This window comes from Acomys minous, assembly GCF_964271855.1.
Source record: "Acomys minous genome assembly, chromosome: 16".
Lineage (NCBI taxonomy): Eukaryota > Metazoa > Chordata > Mammalia > Rodentia > Muridae > Acomys > Acomys minous.
The window spans coordinates 56,259,581-56,281,705 of record NC_140498.1 but is presented as its reverse complement, the minus strand read 5'-3'; the positions used below and the strand labels follow the sequence as shown (position 1 = coordinate 56,281,705).

At 50.7% G+C, this 22,125-nt stretch overlaps 1 protein-coding gene across 3 annotated transcripts in view; it reads right to left on the bottom strand.

Annotated features, from left to right (window-relative positions):
• Positions 1 to 19,693, bottom strand: part of KATNAL1 (katanin catalytic subunit A1 like 1) — a 54,595-nt gene extending 34,902 nt beyond the window's left edge. For 2 of the 3 annotated variants that reach the window (XR_014775271.1, XM_084761000.1), the window contains exons 1-3: positions 19,065 to 19,412; positions 13,476 to 13,651; positions 11,582 to 11,742 (exon numbers count right to left, since the gene is read on the bottom strand). Coding sequence is in view for 2 of the 3 variants with exons in the window: in XM_084761000.1 (XP_084617126.1) it covers positions 11,582 to 11,742; positions 13,476 to 13,637 (323 nt within the window). In the remaining variant the exon portion in view is untranslated. Of the gene's footprint in view, positions 1 to 11,581; positions 11,743 to 13,475; positions 13,652 to 19,064; positions 19,413 to 19,575 lie in introns of those variants that run through there. The other variant, XM_084761001.1, reaches the window with a different exon arrangement.
• Between the last annotated feature and the right edge of the window lie 2,432 nt (positions 19,694 to 22,125).

The window sequence follows — 22,125 nt, the reverse complement described above, 5'->3', positions numbered from 1 at the left end:
GGGAGTGGATGGGAGAAACACTTGTGGTCCATCCCTGTCCCGACTCTGATCAGAACCAACAAGCAGCTGCCTCCCACTCCTGCCTGCCTGGCTCCCTTAACTTTCCTGCTCAAGTGAAGTCCCCAGGAACACAAGTCAAACCAAGTCTTTCCTCACTGGGGTTTTATCACAGCGGTGAACAAAGGCAACCGGGCCTGTTTGACTTACTCCTTGTTTTGAGGAAGAGCTAGAAAGCTTTGTGTGTGCATGTATGCAGAAGTGTCTTTCCTGCACAAGTCCCGGGCATCGGTGACACAAGGAGACTATCTTCCCTCCGCTCAATGCCAGCAGCTGCCATTCAAATGGCTCACTGTGGTCCAGCACGATGCCTTTGCTCCTCTAGGCTGAGCCCAGCCCCTGAGCTTCATGCAGGCTCTCTGTGAGGCCTTGCCATGCATCCTGAGACAGTCCTGACCCTTGGCTTCCTACAGCTGCTCACAAGGCCCACCGCGGTCCAGTCTGAGCCCACGGCTGGCTTGGTTAGCTATGTCCTAAGATCCTTCCAAGCCTCCCACAGGCTGCCTTCCAAGGGGTGCGCCGAGCTCGGCCTGCATGCACTATTCTGATAGGCGCACGGAGGGCTCAACAAGCTGCAGGTGGCATTTTCGGCAAGTCCCATGTCTCCTGGGAAGTACGTGTGTGCTCTTTGCGTCTTCAGTTCCACCTCACTGCCTTTGGACATGACATGTGTAACAGACTCTGTCGATGTCCCAGAGGACACCCTTGATTCCGTTCTGGGCTTCTTTGTCCACTGCCATCACTGAGCAGTGCCATGCTTCACTGCGGGGACTCCGTGACAGCTTCCAGGCTGAGTAAGCAACAAACTCATAAGGCTTCTTAAAAAGAGGGTTTGGTGGGGCTGCACGGGGCCACTGCGCTCGGCCCTGATGGTCAAACAGACCGACACTCTATAAGAACACAGCTTTTCAAAACCAGAGAGCAACTGGTCCATCATCTCCGCACAGTGAATCAATACCAGCTACTCTACACCCAGCTACCGCTTAGGAGCCACAGGAAGAGGCAGATATTCTAAAATAAAAGCTGATAGTTTTATCACCAGTGGAGGCCTTCACTGCGAGAACCACTAAATACACATCAGCAAGGATGAAAGCAAGCAGAAAGAGATGGATGAGGGACAGATGTGTAAACAGGCACCTCACAGTCCTCCAAGGTTGCTGGAACCCTACCCTGGACCACATATTCTTCCTGTGCTAGGGATGCAGCAGTGACCAAGCCTCAGGTGTATGATGGGGGTGGGGGAGGGGGAGGGGCGGACAATAAGCACACGTGAGGTCTGGTAGCAGTAGGAACGAAAGGATAAAAGCTAAGTAGGCTGGGGCCGGGCGTGGTGGCGCACGCCTTTAATCCCGGCACTCGGGAGGCAGAGGCAGGCGGATCGCTGTGAGTTCAAGGCCAGCCTGGTCTACAAAGGGAGTCCAGGCCAGCCAAGGCTACACAGAGAAACCCTGTCTCAAAAAACCAAAAAAAAAAAAAAAAAAGCTAAGTAGGCTGGACTCCTGAAATCATCTGAGCAAAGCCAAAGTCAGGGTGTCGGCCACTGGACGCCAGGGCCTGCACATCCTGCCAGGCTGCACCTGCTGCAAACCCATCCTGCACACCCTGCCTGGCTGCACCTGCTGCAAACCCGTCCTGCACACCCTGCCCCAGGCTGCACCTGCTGCAAACCCGTCCTGCACACCCTGCCCCAGGCTGCACCTGCTGCAAACCCGTCCTGCACACCCTGCCCCAGGCTGCACCTGCTGCAAACCCGTCCTGCACACCCTGCCCCAGGCTGCACCTGCTGCAAACCCGTCCTGCACACCCTGCCCCAGGCTGCACCTGCTGCAAACCCGTCCTGCACACCCTGCCCCAGGCTGCACCTGCTGCAAACCCGTCCTGCACACCCTGCCCCAGGCTGCACCTGCTGCAAACCCGTCCTGCACACCCTGCCCCAGGCTGCACCTGCTGCAAACCCGTCCTGCACACCCTGCCCCAGGCTGCACCTGCTGCAAACCCGTCCTGCACACCCTGCCCCAGGCTGCACCTGCTGCAAACCCGTCCTGCACACCCTGCCCCAGGCTGCACCTGCTGCAAACCCGTCCTGCACACCCTGCCCCAGGCTGCACCTGCTGCAAACCCGTCCTGCACACCCTGCCCCAGGCTGCACCTGCTGCAAACCCGTCCTGCACACCCTGCCCCAGGCTGCACCTGCTGCAAACCCGTCCTGCACACCCTGCCCCAGGCTGCTTGCTCGTCACACTCTGCGTGCACTAAGCCACTTCAACCTCACAACCACCGCCCGGGGCAACTGCCACACTGATCTCGATTTACAGAGGGAAAACGAAGCTGCCAGCCTATCGTCAGGGCCACCGAGTGGCAGAGCTAAGAGGAGACCCTCTCTGTCCCCAGAGCCGGCAACTGGTCTATGCATAGTGGCAGGGAAGGAGATGCTGCGTGACACAGACCTTGCTCTTGCTTGTCAGCATCCAGAGGGTACCAGTGACGTCACGCTGAGCTGCACCAGGAAGAGCATGGGAGCTGGGGAGTAGGGACAGGGGAGGGCAGGAGAGAAGAGGCCACTGTCACAAAAGGAAGGGGTGCACAGTGGAGCCATGTAAACGCCACAGAATCCAGAAGAGGGGAAGGAGTGCCAACAAGGACAGAGCAAGTGTCGCCAAGGTGAGGAGGGAGGAGACACTGTCACACTGGCCAGCTGCAGGATGGAGTCAAGGGCTCAATCCCAGTGCTGCAGTGGCTGGGAACTCAGCCTCCTAGGAACTGAGGGGAATGGGTGCCAGGCTACCAGGAGAAGGACAGCAAGGCAAAGCTGTTTCAGTGCAAACGTGATAGCAACTGTGTTACTCTTTCATTCTGAATTCACCATCTTGTTTTGACTCTTTGCCTGTAGTAAATGATACTGTCCACATTCAGTTGCCTGTTCTAAAACATGGAAATAAGCAAGTTTAGGGGACCGAAAGGATGGCTCAGTGGCTACGGTGCAGCTGCTCTTGCAGAGGACCCTGGTTCAGTTCCCAAAACCCACAAGGTGGCTCACAACCACCTGTAACTCCAGTTCCAGGGGATCTGGTGCCCCCTTCTGGCATCCGTGGGCATTGCATGCATGTGGTGCACAGACACACAGCAGACAAAGCACCCCCCCCCACACACACACACAACATAAAAATAAATCTTTAAAAAAAATTTTTTTAGGCACTCACTGTAGTAAATATCTAGATTTCCAAAATTCAAGTGACTAGTGGTTTTGTAGCAAGAAACAGATCTTTCCTACCGAAAGCTTACATAAGACAAACTCTAAAAATCAAGGGCTGGGGGTGGTGGCACAAGCCTTTAATCCCAGGACTCGGGAGACAGAGGCAGGTGTATCACTGTGAGTTTGAGGCCAGCCAGGTCTACAAAGTGAGTCCAGGACAGCCAAGGCTACACAGAGAAACCCTGTCTCAAAAAGCACAACATAACACAACAAAACAAAAAAACCAAAGCCCAGCACAATGCCCTTCCCTCTGGAGGCCCCTCCCCTTCCCAGCCTTCCTTGCTGTTACCTTCCTATAAGCTGACAACAGCACCTGCACTAAGGAGGAGGGAGCTGGTTCTCTATACTTCACCCTGCTCTGACTGAGCTTTCTGCCCCACTGCATCAGGACCACTGCTCCTGAGACCTGCCCGGCCTGCAGCAACGCTCCCGCCCCCAGCATCACCTTCCCAGCACAGCCTCCCATGCACCGGCTGTAAACAAGCAGCCGCCTCTCTGCTCTGCTCCTCGTGTCAGTGGGACTAGCTGGACCAACTGTGGACTCACCGTTTCCATCTAAACCTGGTCTGCGGTGCTCTGCCATTCCATTCTAACTGTGCACAGTGGTGCACGCCTGAAATCTCAGACCTGGAGAAGCTGGGACGGGCAGATCAGGAGTTTGAGACCAGCCCAGACGTTCACAGGAAATCATGTTTCAAATATCCAAATAAAACTTAGGCTGTCTTTCCAGTGCTGTGTGCTGAGCTGCAGGTAAGCGTGTGCTGCTACCGTCCTCCTGGTTCTCAGCCTTACAGTGCCCTACAGTGTCTCATGGTGCCCTACAGTGTCCTATGGTGCCCTTTAGTGGCCCAAGGTGTCCTATGGTGTCTTACAGTGCCTTATAGTGTACTACAGTGTCCTATGGTGCCCTATGATGTCCTAAGGTGTCCTATAGCGTCCTATGGTGTGCTACAGTGTCCTACAGTGTCCTACAGTATCCTAGTACCCTATAGTCTCCTATAGTGTCCTATAGTGTCCTATGGTGTCTTACAGTGAGTGTCCTATAGTGCCCTACCATTTCCTATAGTCTCCTACAGTGCCCTATAGTGTCCTATGGTATCCTAGTGTCCCACAGTGCCCTATGGTTCCCTATGGTGTCCCACGGTGGCCTACATTGTCCTATAGTGCCCTATAGTGTACTACAGTTTCCTGTAGTGGCTCTGTCCATGGGAGGGTGTGAAGATTAAATTATAAACCATGTAAAGAACTCAGTCAATGCCACTTATTACTGAGACAAGTCACCTATATTCTCCTCGCAATCTGAGACACCATCCCACATCCCAGGCGATACATGCCTGCAGAATGCCAAGGGATGGTGTGACCCCCGCCTGGCACTAGCCTGGTGTTAGTCTAGAACCTGCTGCATCATACAAAGAACAGCCGTAAGTGTCTGTCCCCCTCCTGGGCGGGCGCTCTTAGGCAGCCTCCACTGCTCGCCCACAGTCCCTCTTACCTCTAATCCCTATTCAGCAGCTACTTAGTGATCCAGTCCCACTGCTCTCTCGTTCTCACTATCTCATTTGTCACCAACTCTAATCTATTTTACCCAGAATGCTCTGGCGCCCACCCCAGGGCAGGGCCCTATCTGTTTGTGCTTCCCACCCAAGGCGCACAGCAGCTGGCGCAGAGCTCGGCGGGTCACAGGTGCCAGCACCCCCGGGGCCCAGCTCTGTGGAGTTTGCTCTTGCCACTACACTACCTGCAGGGCCAAAGGTAAACGCACACAAGCTGCGTTTACAAAGCCCGGGCAGGTGGGCCCTGCAGCATCCTTCCTCCACAGGTTCCATCTCACTGTGACGCCCTCACATGGCGCGAGCCTGGAGGATGCCTGGCTCTCAGCGCCACAGCAAGGCCGCCCCTCCCGCCCCGTTGTGCTGGAACACAACCGAATGCGAGCAGAGGTGAAGGACTCACAAAGAGCAAACAGTCGCCTCCTCTCTCTCAGTCCTTGACTTGGGCCTTAGCCAAACCTTCTCATTATTAGCTGGGTTTGTTTTGCGTTGTTTTGAATGCTGACAGTTACCGCAGCTGGCAGGGGACTCAAGGCGACCTGTGGCGACAACCTTAACATCACGTCTGTAAGAAATCCCACAGGGACTTAAGGAAAACCAATCTCCCTAAGTGTATGTGGAGATACAGTGTACTATCTTCCCTAAGCACATGTACACACACACACACACACACACACACACACACACACACACACACACACACACACGAGACAGAGAGAGACAGAGACAAGAGAGGCAGTCAGTCTGGCTCACCAAGCCTGGAGCTCAGAGACTGAGCTAGACCAGCTGGCCAGTAAAGCCCCTGGACCTTCCTCCATCTGCCTCCAGCCCTGAACTGCAGGTCTACACCTCTGTGCCCAGGTTTAATGTGGGCGCAGGGATCCAATCTCGGGTTAGTTACACAGTGAGCTCCTTACACAGTGGGCTCTCTCCACAGCCCCTGCCTCCAGGTCTTGAGGAAATAGCATTAGAGGGTCCGTTAGGGCTTTAGTCACAAAAGTACCCACACAGCACAAACCCAATGATTACTTCCAGGCTCACACAGACAACTCACCTGTCCCTCCCCTAAAGGCATGGGTAGGTTAAAACCCATGGGAATGTGACTCATATATCCATCGAGAAGAACACCAATAGCTCCTCAAAAATTAAAAATAGTGGCTGGAGAGATGGCCCAGCAGCTCAGAGCACTGGAGGACCTGGCTGGGTTCCCAGCACCCAACACGGTGGCTGACGGTCGTCTGGGGATCTAAGGCCCACTTTCTGCCTCTGCAGGCACTGCACATGTGTGATCAAGAGGTACAGAGGCACACATGCACACAAAGCACCCATACACATATAATAAAGAAATGTTTTAAAAATTGAAAATGGAATTACTATATGATCCAGTAATCCCATCTGTGAATATATATCTAAATAAAAGTGGATGGGGTTGAAGAAGCAGCTGCACCCCCACCATGTTCAGTTCAACGCTATTCGCAGCAACAAGACGTGGAAATAATTTTGATGAATGCATAAAAATGCGGCGAGCATAAAATGGGCTGTTATCCAGCTTTAAAGAAGAAAGGTTCTCTATTTGCAAAGACGCGGATGAACCTAGAGGACACTGTGCTAAGTGGAAGAAACCCCCTGCAGAAAGACAGGTCACAGGGACTTATTTACATATGCAACCTGAGGCAGTCAGATCCCAGAACTGCAGGGGACAGTGGCGGTTACCAGAACTGCAGGGGACAGTGGCGGTTACCGAGAGCTGAAGGGAAGGGACCAGGCCTTCTCAGACCATCCGGGCCCTTACCAAAGCACCTGACTGGGTAACTGAGAACAAGCAGTGCTGTCTGTGCTCCCATTGGGATGCGGAGAAGTCTGGGGCTGAGGCAGCCACAGCTACAAGCACATAAGTGTGGCGTGGTCACACGTCTGTGGGTGGAAAGGAGTGACTTTCTCGTGAGGGCTAACAGCACCAGTCCATCCCCGGGCCTCACCCTCAGGACCCAGTCCCTCAGGCAGCCAGCCTCTCGGTGTTGCTGCCCTGGGCAGTAAGGTGCCAACATGAGAGCTCTGGCAGACACACAGACCACGGCACAGGCCAACACTGTCACAGGGACCTCTAGCATACATGAAGGGGACCACAGTTAACCATTTGCACTACACTTGAATTTTGCTAAGGCAGATCTTGTGTTCTCCCTACAAAAAGAAAAAAAGGCAAATTAGGTGAGGTCAGTTCAATTGTAGTCATTAATTCATAATCTAATCTATTTGTTAAGTTGTAGAACTTAAATACAAATTCTACTTTAATAAGGCTGAAAAAGGATCTACCGTATTTACTTTTAAAAATGAAAGGAATATTTTAGGGAGAGTGAATACTGTAGGTGGCTCTGAGGTTCACTGTAACACACATGTCAGTAACTACAAGAAAACACAGGACAAGTCGGGAGGTTGTAAGAGTGGGGTTCAGTGTCAATACCTAGGCAGTAATAATGGCTGCAGGCTGCATGTGAGACATCCCTGTGGGTTTAGCTGTTATAACTGGGTCCCTGTGATAGTGCCGTGTGGAGCCTTTAAAGGGAGGGCTTGCTGGAAGCAGGCTGCCCAGGCTTCCTTTCACTCCCTCTGCCGTGTGAGCACCGGCACTACTCTGCCAAGCTTTTCCTCCACCGAGGCATCTGCTGAGCGTGGCACTGGCAACCACAGCCTCTACCTCCACAGCCTCCACTCTCCACAGCCTCCACCCTCCACAGCCTCCACCTTCCACAGCCTCCACCTTCCACAGCCTCCACCCTCCACTGCCTCCACTCTCCACAGCCTCCACCCTCCACAGCCTCCACCCTCACAGCCTCCACCCCTCCACTCTCCATAGCCTCCACCCTCCACAGCCTCCACCTTCCACAGCCTCCACCTTCCACAGCCTCCACTCTCCATAGCCTCCACCCTCCACAGCCTCCACCTTCCACAGCCTCCACCCTCCACTGCCTCCACAGCCTTGAGCAGAGTGAGCCCTCCTTCCCACTGGTTTTTTCAGGTGGTTGTCACCGACACAAAAGTAACTAATACACTGTGGAAATGAGACTCTCTTTTCCAAGTGACACACATGCTCAGATCGGTTTATACACTCTCTAACCCACAGAGAACACAGAAGCACATGCCACATAGAAGAGCTACACATAGCAAGGTGGTGGTGACGCACGCCTTGCACCCTAGCACTAAGAAAACAGACGCAGGTGGATCTCTGATTTCAAGGCCAGCCTGGTCTGCAAAGTGAGTTCCAGGATGGCCAGGGCTACACAGAGAAACCCTGCCTTGAAAAACAACAACAACAAAATAAATATAACAACTATAAAATGCAATCTATGTTACAGGCACGTAAGGAAGGACAAATGACAGGAAATGGCTGCAGTTGGGGGCCAGTAATGAGGGACAGTTTCTAGTTAGGCAATCATCAATGGGAAAATGTTATCCACAATTTTTATCATTTGAGTCACAAATAATTAAAGTTACTGTCTGCAGCCACAGCTTCCTAAAATTAATGATGGTGACCTAACAATTCAGAACATGTACTCTAAAATGTAAATTTATTATTAGCTATTAGCTTTATGCCAGATGTATATTTCAGAATTAATGACTTTCAGGGGGGAAAAAGTGAGTCATTCTATCATATATAGAAAAAATGTGGTGTTCTGACAGACTACAGTCACATTCCTCCAATATTTACTCTGGAGCTTCCAAGAGAACAGCCCTGACCCCTTCTGAAGGGTGAGGCTAACTAAATAAAAATATATAGACATATCATTTACCTTAAAAAAGAATTTCCAATAAAAACTGTTTAATTAATAGTAATTAAAAAAAAAAAAAGAATTCCCATCTAGTGTATGCCTTTACCAGGAAAATCACAAGCCCCCTGTAACTAGTAGGAGCAATTCTGGAAGAACTTGATGGGACAGTGGTGCAGAAGTCTAATCCTGGCACTTGGAAGGCAGATTCAAGAAGATCAGAGATAGAGGCCAGCCTGGGCTACATAGCAAATTCCAGGCCAGCCTGGGCTACATAACAAGTTCCTGCCAGCCTAGGCAACATAGGAAGTTCCAGGCCAGCCTGGGCTATATATAGCCCTGTCTTAAATTGAATCACCAAAAAAATTAACCCCAGACGACTCCAGCTACTGGCTAAAAGAAAACGTATCTTTTCTGGGCCAACACTGTGCCCACAGTGCCACTTCACAACGCAGGAGACGGGGGTGGGGGGTTGGGGGGAGGGAGCCAGGAAGATCTGCTCACAGAGCCTGCTCCAACCTGACTCAAGCGGCCAGTTCTCCCGGGCCCCGGGCTAACTCATAAAGCTGCTCACTTTAGTCCCTCAGCACTGAGCTCCCACTAAGGGCAAACCTCTGTGTTCCCATGAGCATCTACTGCCAGGTTTTTTGTTTTTTGTTTGTTTGGTTTTTTGCTTTGTTGTTTTTTTGTTTTTTGAGACAGGGTTTCTCTGTGTAGCCTTGGCTGTTCTGGACTCGCTTTGTAGACCAGGCTGGCCTCGAACTCACAGCGATCCGCCTGCACCACCACACCCAGGCTGGATTTACCTTTCTTAAGTGGTTGAAAGAAGAATGCTATTCAAGGGCATGTATATGTGCTAAGTGTCCCTAAATGAAGCCCACTGGAGCCTAGCCCTGCTGCTCCTTTATTCCTGCTACTGCCAGGTTTTTAAGTAAACCGGGTCATGGCCCTCACCCGTCACAGCCTTGAACCACGAAGAGACAAGCGAATGAAGCTGGACACTTGCCAGCCAGACACCAAAGACAACGCTTCGGTCAGTTGACAGACTTAAGATAAGCAGCTTAGCCAGGTGCAGTGGCGCACGCCTTTAATCCCAGCACTCGGGAGGCAGAGGCAGGCGGATAGCTGGGAGTTCGAAGCCAGCCTGGTCCACAAAGCAAGTCCAGGACAGACAAGGCTACACAGAGAAACCCTGTCTTGGAAAAAAAAAAAGGTAAGCAGCTTAGTGAGGTGAATTGTGGGTGTTCTTTGGAGAAAGAACACACTGTGTGCAGACCGAAAAGAGAAAGAAGAGAGCGGTCAGATGGAGAGTGTGTGAGAAACAGGTGGGAGCAAAAGCCTCACATGCCACCCTGAAGAGACTGAAGCAAAAAAGCACTGTCAATTACAGCAGCCTTCTACACACAGGCACTGGCTGCCCAGAGGACCGGTGCAGGCGCCCACCCTTTCACCTGAAGGGGTCAGTCTCTCTCAACAACAAGGTGTGATGCTGAAATCATGAGTCTAAAAGACCGCTCCTAACAGTAAGCTGTAGAACCTGGTACTGGGAAATAGAAAGCAAGGGGCTGACAAGGGTTCACAAGGAGCTGACAAGGGGCTGACAATGGCTGACAAGGGGCTGACAAGGGGCTGACAATGGCTGACAAGGGGCTGACAAGAAGCTGACAATGGCTGACAAGGGCTGACAAGGGGCTGAAAAGGTCTGACAAGGGCTCACAAGGGCTCACAAGGAGCTGACAAGGGGCTGACAAGGGGCTGACAAGAAGCTGACAAGGGGCTGACAATGGCTGACAAGGGGCTGACAAGGGGCTGACAATGGCTGACAAGGGGCTGACAAGGGGCTGACAATGGCTGACAAGGGGCTGAGAAGGGGCTGACAAGGGCTGACAAGGGCTGACAAGGGGCTGACAAGGGGCTGACAAGGGGCTGACAAGGGGCCGACAAGGGGCCGACAAGGGCTGACAAGGGGCTGACAAGGGGCCGACAAGGGGCCGACAAGGGGCCGACAAGGGCTGACAAGGGGCCGACAAGGGGCCGACAAGGGGCCGACAAGGGGCCGACAAGGGGCCGACAAGGCCTGACAAGGCCTGACAAGGCCTGACAAGTGCTGACAAGGGGCTGACAAGGGGCTGACAAGGGCTGACAAGGCCTGACAAGTGCTGACAAGGGCTGACAAGGGGCTAACAAGGGGCTGACAAGGGGCTAACAAGGGCTGACAAGGGGCTGACAAGGGGCTGACAAGGCCTGACAAGGGCTGACAAGGCCTGACAAGGGGCTGACAAGGGGCTGACAAGGCCTGACAAGTGCTGACAAGGGCTAACAAGGGGCTGACAAGGGCTGACAAGGGCTGACAAGGGCTGACAAGGGCTGACAAGGGCTGACAAGGGGCTAACAAGGGGCTGACAAGGAGCTGACAAGGGGCTGACAAGGGGCTGACAAGGGGCTGACAAGGGGCTGACAAGGGCTGACAAGGAGCTGACAAGGGGCTGACAAGGGGCTGACAAGGGGCTGACAAGGGGCTGACAAGGGCTGACAAGGGCTGACAAGGGCTGACAAGGGCTGACAAGGGCTGACAAGGGCTGACAAGTGCTGACAAGGGGCTGACAAGGGCTGACAAGGGCTGACAAGGGCTGACAAGGGCTGACAAGGAGCTGACAAGGGGCTGACAAGGGGCTAACAAGGGCTAACAAGGGGCTGACAAGGGGCTGACAAGGAGCTGACAAGGGGCTAACAAGGGGCTGACAAGGGGCTGACAAGGGGCTAACAAGGGGCTGACAAGGGGCTGACAAGGGCTGACAAGGGCTGACAAGGCCTGACAAGGCCTGACACCTACAAGGACAATCATGATGGACATACTAGGTTTCTAAGCCCCCAAGGTGGTTCTGCAGAACACTGCTCAGACAAAGCTCCACCCTGGGCATTGCTATCCAGCAGCCCGTCCCCCAAGGTGCACTTACCTGTGTTCTGCAGGGACAGGGGGTGGCCAAACTGCCGGGTCTCTAAACGGTTCATCTCGGCAAGACACAGGGAAGTCGGGGGGCTTGTCAATTTTAAAGCTTTCTAAAGTGCTGACGATGCTCTTAACTTGTTCGTATTCTTCCAAGAGTTCCTGCCGTACCTTAAGAAAGGAGCGGTTACGTTAGACGCCATTCAGAGCTCACTACGAGGAAGTAAGTTACTACAGAGTGCAAGCTTTCTTAGTACCCAAGTGTGCAAAGTGTGTCATAGAAATGGTGGCACACAGCTGCACGAGAAGGCCACGTAGCCAGCCTCTTCACAAAAGGAAGGGCTGTGTGTTGAGTTAAAATGTAGTTATTATCAAGGTGCCTGAAAACACTGAAGTCAGGAACAAGCTGGGCATCGCAGACATCGCAGACATTACACTACATCTTTCCATATTCTTAGAGATGAGGATGAAATTGGTCAGGTTTTTCACCCTATCCCCCATCTCCACTGTCACTAAATATGAAACGCTCGTCCCAAGTGTGGCCCCTGTGTTAAGCACGACCCTCCCTTCATCACAGCCTCTCTTGTCCTTCAGCTCTTTTGAGTCCTGAATATGATTTGATGTTAAATTTAAGTCATGTTGAAAACTGTATCTCAAGCTTGGCGTGGTGGCGCACACCTGTGATCCCAGCACTCAGGAGGCAGAGGCAGGTGGATCTCTGTGATTTCAAGGCCAGCCTGGTCTACTGAGTGAGTCCAGGACAGCCAAGGCTACACAGAGAAACCCTGTCTCAAAAAAGCAAAGCAAAGCAAAACAAAAAAGAAAGAAAGAAAGAAGATGTAACTGAGAACCTACAATGTGCAAAGTATTGCCTTCAAACCCGGTCCTCAGGCCAATTCTCAAACACACACAGTGACTGGACAGGCTGTAATTTTAAACTCACTTTACAATTACAGTAACTTCTTAACCAGAAAGCCCGTTGAACTCCAAGGTAGAGCACAAGAAAATTTCCCCCTGCAACCATATTAAGAGGACACCCGAGGAAGCTGCAGAACCAAAGCCTGCAGCGAGAGCCCGCTGCCAGCCCGAGTGGCTGTTTGAGACACCACCTGCACACAGGCGCTGCACGCCAGGGCCAGTGCAAAGCACACGCGGGGAACACATCAACAGAACAGCTCCAGGCCTGAGAGGCACGAATGGGAACTGGGAGGCCCAAGGCTGCAGGCCGAGTCACAGCCAGTGCGCTTGCTCTTGCTCAACACAACTGGGTAGGCTCATGTTGGAGCGTGAGCCAAATTTACCTCAAAAGTCAGTGAAGCAACATCCCTGACTCCAGGCAACTGAGAGGTTCTGGAAAGGCAGCAGAGGAAACGCAAGCTTCAAAGCACCGTCTTTGTACTTTTCATTTTAAAAGGATCTTAAGTTACAACCGTAATTGGGGAAATCGTAATTCCAGTTTTGCATTAACTAGACTATTATATAATCAAATTGTACAGTCAAAAAGACAGAAAATATGTTAATGCTTTTTATTAGATTACCAGCTCATTTGGGTTTGGAAGAAGGCTCTCGATGAAAGCGTTTATTAAATACGTCAGAACTACAAAGATGAGAGAGAGCAACAAGAAATATCTAATTTCAAAAATGTGTGGCCAGATAAAATTAAGCATGGACCTTAAGAAAACATTTAAGTACAGTTAAGTATTCTCAAGGATTAAAATGAATGGTCAAAAAATACAGACTATTAAGGAGGTAGCCTATCAGAACCGCAGGCAGAGTTACATGTGTTTCAATTTTCAGACAAATGAAAGCAATAGTTAAAGCCTCTGGCTAATTCCACAAGTCTGCTTCCTCAAGCTCACCAGCAGGGCCACCACCGTGCATGGAACCCTTGTGGGTTGTCCTACCTGGTGCCACTTTCCTCGGAGGGTCGGGTCGCGCAGTGACTGGCAGTGTCTCTGAATCTGCTGGATCACGCCCTGGTAATACACCATGGATGAGTCATAATTTCCCAGAAGCGCGTACTCTCGCCCTTTCTTTGCATTCTCACAAATCTCTGCCAGATTCATCTTCTTTCTGACACCTGCGTGATAAAATACAACGCTTTTTAAAAGCAGTCCTTGGCACTGGATTTTAAAACAATTATCAGTTTTGTAACATGTGCACCAAACAGTGCTGAGAGTCAACGTAGCCTTACTGCTGAACGAAATTTCCAGTTCTGTAAGAGTGAAGGAGACCGCAGGACACCCATGGAGGTAACAGGCAGTGCCACCCAGCTGGTGACAACGGGCTGGTTTGTGAGAACAGTGGACACGCATGCTCCTTGCTCATTTATAACTGCCACAAGCTCAGACATATTCGCAAGATTCTGCTCTGCCCAGCTACTTCTTTATAACACAGAAAAAGTGCGTGAACATCAGTAACTATTTGAGCACGTGCTGTTTTCACTGACACCCTTTGACCTGGGAACAATCAGGTTTCACTGTGGAGGACGGAGGAGCCTTTGATGTCCATTGTCACGTAGATGCCTCAGCTGTGTCACACAGCAAGTCTGAGAGCAACACTGAGCAATTTCTGCACCTCACCATGTCCGTCCCCCTCACTGTGTATTTATTTTGCACGGGGGAGACAGTCAGGTACCGCTCCTGGGCTGGCTCTCCCCTTCCCCTGCTCAGCCACCTGATAACGCCCCACCTGACCCACCCATCGGACGCTAGGGATGTCCTCTGTGACTCTGGCTTCCAGGCCAGTCCTTCAGCTCGGCAAGTCTGGCTTTTCTCTAGACGTGCTTAAAGACTCCTAGAGGCACCCAAGGCTTCTCAGAAAAGACACTTTCCTCCCAAGACCAGGAGCACAGAAGCCTGAAATACAGATGGGAACGCAGCAAGAGTACCAGTTGCCCTACTATCTCCAATCAAACGTCTAACAAAGAAAATAGAAGTACTTCTCCTTGTCTTTCCAGAGAACGAGCTTGGTTGGGGTAGCCTGACCCTCCCCAAGGAGACGGTAGAATTGAGCAAGCTGTGGGCACGAGTGGGGACCCTGCCTCAGTGCAGAAGACGGGGAGCAAGGAGGAGAACCCTGCTGTCACCCTCTGACCACACACACACACACACACACACACACACACACACACGTGCATACACACACAAGTGTGCATTCACACCATGTATATACATTTAACATATTTAAAAGAGGCACCTAGAAGCTCAGTAAATTGCATCTCTGGGTCTATCTGAGAAAACGTTTCCAGAGAAAGTCAACCTTGAGAAAAAGCCTGCCCAGAGGATGGGTGGCAGCATCTCAGAGCCCGGGGACCCAGACTTTTCTCTGCTTCCTGGGTGCCACAGCAAGCCCAGTCAGCCACACCCTTCTGCCCGAATGTGCTAAGTACCTCAGGAAGGAGCGAAGCGCAGAACCAGCTTCCCATGGGCTGAAGCTAAAACCATCATGTCTGAACAGACCCACCTTCCCGGGGGCTGTGCTTCTCGGGTATTTGTCGCACCAGTCTGAACTCTCGCTTTGTGACTAGCTAAGCCTCGATGAATAAGATGAGAGGGAACAAAGTTCTCTGTGACGCACAGTCTTCTAAGGCTGCTGTCTGCTAATATGTGCAGGCACACCATTATGTAGGAAAAAATAGATATAAAAAAAGTTATATCCTTTTTGTATAGGTTCAAACAACTATTTAAATTTTAAGGAGCCTAACAAGCAAAATAGAGGATACCGGGTAAACACTTACATAGGCTGATGAAATTGCCACTCAGGTGGCAGAGGCAGGCAGATCTCTGTGAGTTCGAGGACAGCCTGGTCTACAAAGCGAGTCCAGGACAGCCAAGGCTACACAGAGAGACCCTGTCTTGAAAAAAAATAAGAATAAGAACAAGGGGCTGGAGAGATGGCTCAGAGGTTAAAAGCACTGACTGTTCTTTCAGAGGTCCTGAGTTCAACTCCCAGCAACTGCATGGTGGCTCACAACCATCTATGAGAAGATCTGATGCCCTCTTCTGGCCTTCAGGTGTACATGCAGGCAGAATACTGTATACTAAATAAATTTTTAAAATTGAAGGAGGAGGAGATTTTTCTATATTTCAAAATTTAAAAATATAGATAATAGGACCTCTGCAAAGCAAGTCTCCTAGTGAAAAGAAACAGCTCTCTCCAAGGCTTAGGACTGAGTTAGTTAGTGTTCCCGGCTGTCAATCACAAGAAACATGCCATTCGAGCTGGTGTTTAATAACACTGTATGCATTTCAGCTGGGAAGTCACCAGTTCAGTCCTCCCACACACTGTTAGCAAACTGCAGCCACGTGCTTTCAGTCAGAGTAAACAATGCATTCTACACATTATTCCAGACCAATTAAAGATGAGCCTGCAAGGAACGCCAAAAACATAGTTAAATGGAAATCTAATACAGAAATTGACATCGGAGTCAAGAAAACAATGTGAAACCCGGCTCAGCTCAGAACACTGACAGCCACGCAGGTGGGAACGGAGACAGACGTCACCTGCTTTGCTTTCTGACTAACGGAAAGCCGAGCAACGCTAGCTGTGTGTGGGGGCACTGAGTGGCACTGCAGTAATTTTACTGCTGTATTGGTTTTGATAGAAACTCCTGTTCTGTCTTGGGATGTGTAAGGTGCATTCGTTTAGAGAAAAAGCTGATGGCTAAAGCCATTCGGTGTTCAATGACAGTGGCTGAGGGCAGCTTCTCTCGTTCTGACGACTTCCCGCCTCTATGCTACACTCAAAGCCGGGTATGGCTAAGCCATCAGGCAGCTGTGTGGCAAAGGCATGGGAGGTGTTGGTTCTACGCCTGACACAAAGCTGTGGAACTGACACCTGTTAATTCCATGAGGGCAAAGGCTAACCCTGCAGGGACCCTGACCATACGACAGATATACGTACTATCTCCCAAATGCCACAGAATTAACAACAGGCACCTACAAGCCTCATCCGAGTGACGTTTTCATAGCATCGTGACCATGGCCACCTGAACGCAAGCCCATTCTACACAGATGCTTACAACCATCGTTCTAATGTATCTCCTCAGATTCAAGTTGTACAGACTGGTGTTTTAACGTCCTGAAAACACTGTGTCTCCTGGCCACCCCAGCACACACTCACTGTTCGATAGCTTCAGCTCAGCACTGGCTGCTCAAACAACCAACCAAGCAGTATTGCTAACGGCTGCCATCTCATCAGGAGCCAGGGAAAGCCACTCGAAAGCATTTGCTTTGGTTTCTAATTGATTAATGGCGCCCTCAACGCTTCGAGCAACTGTTCCTGCCAAAAGGCTAATCATTTTAAACAAGTTTATTTTCTCCAGACACAATTCTGATCCTGCTGCAATCTAACTCCCCACTGGTCAATGATTTCCCTGCTTGGCTAACAAACGGGCCATTTGGAAACTGACAGGCATTTCCACTTTCCGGTTCTGTGAAGTCTCCTCAAGTTTGATGATCCGCCTGGCCTTTGCTTTCTTACGTAACTTGGGTATGTTGCACCTTGGATGCTTACTCTGGTGACGACGCTAGTGTGTGCCAACGCTTCAGCGTGCGCGCGCGCGCGCGCACACACACACACACACACACACACACACACACACACACACCGTGTGCCACACAAGGCACCGTGCCTCGTCCTCTGACTCCCTGTGCTCTCAAGTTAAAATTCCAAATGCAGTTCTCCACCTTTTCTTGTTTTGACTAGAGTGTGCGCTGACAAAAATAATAATTTAGATGTCACATACAGCACAGAGACGTACGCGCATGAAGCTGTGCAAATGGCACGCCATCTCCAACACACCTACTCAACACTGCCACTCCAGAGAAAGGCAGCTAAGAGCCGCGCGCGCGCGCACACACAGCTCAGTGTGAACTGGCCCCTGGGTGGAGGAGCGCCCACCTTCCATTTGAGGGCTGGAGGAATTCAACCCCAAAGAGGCAGAAAGGAAAAACAAAATTGCAGCCAGACGTTGGCTACATTTGTGGGTTCTTCTTTCTTCCACCCTTTCAAGCCCCTAACCTCAGATAAGAGAGAAAAAAAGGATAGAGATGGAAGGAAAGAGATCCCTGAATAAAATCAGGGGTCGGAAGGGGCGGGGGATGTTATCACTGCCCCTAGACCACTTGCTGCCAATTAGGAGCATCGAGTGCCTTGGGGCAAGCCCGATCTTCTAAATCAGGATATCTAATTTCTTCTTTGCATATGACTACTTAACAAACCACAACCCTTCCTCTCGGACCGTAGCATTTATATACCCTCTGGAGAGTCCCCAGAATTCCAAATATCACACGATTGCAGAAACTGTCTGCACCTGCAAGATCACACACCGGGCAAATCACTGTCAGCAGCTGCCAACAGTCTGACGTGGCCCCGTATCCCACACCTGGGATCAAATGGAACCGTTCTTATATCTGTGTTTTTCAAAGAAACCAAAATCCTCACTACACATAATAAAGAGAAGAAGTCACCCTGGGCCATGCCGAATCCCAGCTTTCTGAGGCACAAACAAATGGATCTCTGAGTTCGAGGACAGGCTGGTCTACGTAGTGAGTTCTAGCTAGCCCAAACCTCACAGTGCAATGTGAAATCGCTCAATCAAATTTAAAAAGAAAAAGAATACAAAACATTTCAATGTGGGCAAAAGGAGATTCTTCAGGAAGTTCAATGAAATTAATAAACTTCTTCTAGTAAAGCTGGCTAGGAAAAAGGAGAAAACATTACCAAAATCAGAAATAAGGAGATCTGGCAATACAAATGTCAAAGACAGTGAAAGGCCAAACAAAGCTTTTAATGAAATAGACAAGTGGGTAAGATCACAGCCATACCAAACCCACGCCAGGAAAACTAAGTAACCTCAACAGCAGTCCTGTATCAGTCAGTGAAACTGAGTTTGTTATTTAAGACCGCCTCAAAATACTCCAGACCCAACAGCTTCACACCTCAGTGCTATCAAGTATTTGGGGGAAGGAAGAAAAAAAAATTCTAAGGATATTCTCCAGAAAAAAAGAAAAACAGAAAGAGAGAAAAAGAAAAAAATTGGGGGCTGGAGAGATGACTCAGAGGTTAAGAGCACTGGCTGTTCTTCCAAAGGTCCTGAGTTCAATTCCCAGCAACCACATGGTGGCTCACAACCATCTATAATGTGATTTAATGCCCTCTTCTGTCATGCAGGCAGAGCACTGTATACATAATAAATAAATAAATCTTTAAAAAAAAAAGAAAGAAAGAAAGAAATTAACTAACCATTTAAAGTTTAACTGGTCTTCAAAGTAGAACCAAACTAAGTGTATGCAAAGTGAGGAGCAGAGCGAGAAGGGGCGACATTGAACCTTAATAGCTAAAATGAAAAACAATTTTTAAAAAACAGTAATATTTTTCATCCGCTTTCACACTTATCCTTTTAAATATCACTGCCCTCTAAACACACGCTAATGGGTGGGTTTAATATGCCGACAGCTCTGAGCTACTTGAAAAATAAGCAGAAATACCTAGAAATTCACGGGAAAAGGCCTTTTAATGACCAGTCTGTCGGATCTCCATCGACCTTTTGCCATACATACGGTTCTGCACCAAGAGGCAGCACCCTAGGAGGCCCCGCGCGGTGGTGATGGGCGGGGCCCCGGGGTCAGCGGCATCCCACCGCAGCGCAGCACGGATGGTCACCTGCGCGTCCCCCGCCCGACGGCCACCGCCCCACTCAGAGACCACCCGGGAGCCGCACCGACGCCTTAAGGGCGGCTCCCCATTTATCAGTGGGTCGGGGCGCTCGGGGCCGCTGGGCTTTGTAGTTCTCGGCACCGAGTCACGCGGCCGAGGCGGCGAGCCCGAGGAGCCATCGAACTACAAGACCCAGGATGCCTCGCGACTGGAGCTAGAGTCCGCGCGGCTCTCCCGCTTCTCCTCCCGGGAGCACCCTAATGCAGATGGCTTGCGGACTGGGGCTGTCCGCTTGGGCGCCGCGGCTCGGCTCTCCCGGCCACGCCGGCCCCTCGGGCTCACCGTTTAGATCCTGCAGGACAGGGTTGCCAAGGAGCGGGGCGGGGCGGGCTCCGCTAGCCACCGCCTGGAGTCCGTTAGTTCGCGGCCTGCGCAGGGAGGCGGTGCACGGTTGCCATGGTAGCCGCGGCAGCGCGGCGGGGGAGGGGCTGTGGGGAAGGATGCGCCAAGGCCAGTGCTGCTAGCCTGGAGCCCTCAGCCGGCAGGGTGAGGAACCCAAGACTCTTGGCCTAGGGGGGGACGTTGTCCTGTGCTGATTAAAAAGTGCTATATCGCCGGGCGTGGTGGCGCACGCCTTTAATCCCAGCACTCGGGAGGCAGAGGCAGGTGGATTGCTGTGAGTTCGAGGCCAACCTGGTCCACAAAGCGAGTCCAGGACAGCCAAGGCTAACACAGAGAGACTCTGTCTCGAAAAACCAAAAAAAAAAAAAAAAAAAAAAAGTGCTATATCTTGCTAAAGGTTTAGGTCAGGGAATTGTGTGTAGCTGTCAGAGTTCATGGAATAGGAGAGCTAAGATTGGACATTTTACTGTACATAAATTGACCTCAAAAGGAATATAATGCCAGCGCTCTAATAGAAAACCCACGGGTATTCCAGGCCCAATCTCCACCTTTTATAGATTAGGAAATTAAGAAATTAATTTTTTTTTAAAAAAGGGGAGGAAGTGACTTACTGTCCTTAATATTTTCTCATAATGCCTCTTAAGAAATTAGGGCTGCCGGGTGTGGTGGCGCACGCCTTTAATCCCAGCACTCAGGAGGCAGAGGCGGGCGGATCGCTGTGAGTTCGAGGCCAGCCTCGTCTACAAAGTGAGTCCAGGACAGCCCAGGCTAACACAGAGAGACCCTGTCTCGAAAAACAAAAAACAAAAAAAAGAAAAGAAAAGAAAAAGAAAAAAGAAATTAGGGCTGAGAATGTGGCTCACTTGTTAGAGGGCTTATCGGACGTGCATAAAGTCATGGGGTTTGATTCCCGGCGTCACAGAAGCCGAGGGTGGTGGCCCACACCTATAACCCTAGTCATTATTCAGGAGAATGGAAGCAGCTACATGGAGAATTAAAGGGCCAGCCTGAGATATGTGGGAGCCTGTCAGAGAAAAGAACAGGTATGTTATGATGAAGCTGGGTGCAGGGGCTCCCACATGGTATCTCAGAACCTGGGAGGCTAAGTTGGTCCACTGCCCTCAAGTTTGAGGTCTAAGTGGTGAGACTCTGTCTCAAAAAGGTGGGGAGAGAAACCAAAACAGTTGAAAAGCCAAGTTACTTTGTTATCAGTGTCGCCCTATCACAGAGAGCTTGTAAAACTGGCCCACCTCCATGAGGAGGCCAGTCCTCTCTAAGACACTACTGCCCGTGGGGGACCCAGTGTCAATGTCACTTCTAGCTCAAAGACCTTTCTCTGAGGACTCACACCTCACCTGCAACCCCCGCCCATTATTTGTATGTTTGCAAAGCACTTTTCTGAAGGTTTGGAGTAGATGGATTTTAATTAAATACACAGGCTTGCACGCACCCCTAAAAATTAGAATTTCTGCCTCTCTCTCTCTCTCTCTCTCTCTCTCTCTCTCTCTCTCTCTGTTTTTGTTTTGTTTGGGGGGGGAGGGAACAGGGTTTCTCGCTGTTATCTTGGCTATCCTGGACTCACTCTGTAGACCAGGCTGGCCTCTAATGCACAGCGATCGCCCCGCCTCTGCCACCCGCCCCCCGCCCATGGCATTTTCATCCGACAGCTCCCATTCCTTCCGCAGATGTCACAGCTCGCCACTGCCCACCGCTTTTCCAGCGCCATCCCACTCATCCTCTCCCTCTGTGCACTATTTCCCGCCTCCCAGCCCACGTTTCCATGCCTGCCACTGCTAACCTGGTTACCTAGTGTCTTCCTACACGGAACAAGTGCCTTCCCCAAAGGAACTTCGGTGGCAGAAATTACAATAGTTTTTCAGGGCCCTGGAGATGACACAGTCCTTAAAGTGCTTGTCTTGAGAAACATAAAGTTGTGACTTTAGTGCCAGAAGCAATGGGGCGGAAAAAGCCAGGTGTGGCAGCTCAGTTTGTCATCACAGTGGTGGTGGGGGGGGGGAGGTCAAGCCGAACCTATTTGGTGAGTTCCAAGCCAGTGAACAGCACTTAAGGCTCCTCTGGCTGCCATATGCACCTGTACACACACCCGCACACGCTCACACATGTGCACTTGCACACACACCTGCACGCTGTTTTCACACCATAGTATATATCCCCACATTTAGTGTTATTTAGTCCGTGTGCGCACGACCTGTCAGTCTACCTTCATAGTGGCTTCAATTATTATTTTTTAATGTGTTTATTTTATTTTATCTTATTTATTATTTATACAATATTCTGCCTGCATGTACACCTGCAGGTCAGATGAGGGCATCCTATCACATTATAGGTGGTTGTGAGCCACCATGTGGTTGCTGGGAATTGAACTCAGAACTTCTAGAAGAGCAGTCAGTGCTCTTAACCTCTGAGCCATCTCTCCAGCCCAGTGGCTTCAGTTATTAACCCTTTTCCTACACCTGTGGGAGGGGGTTA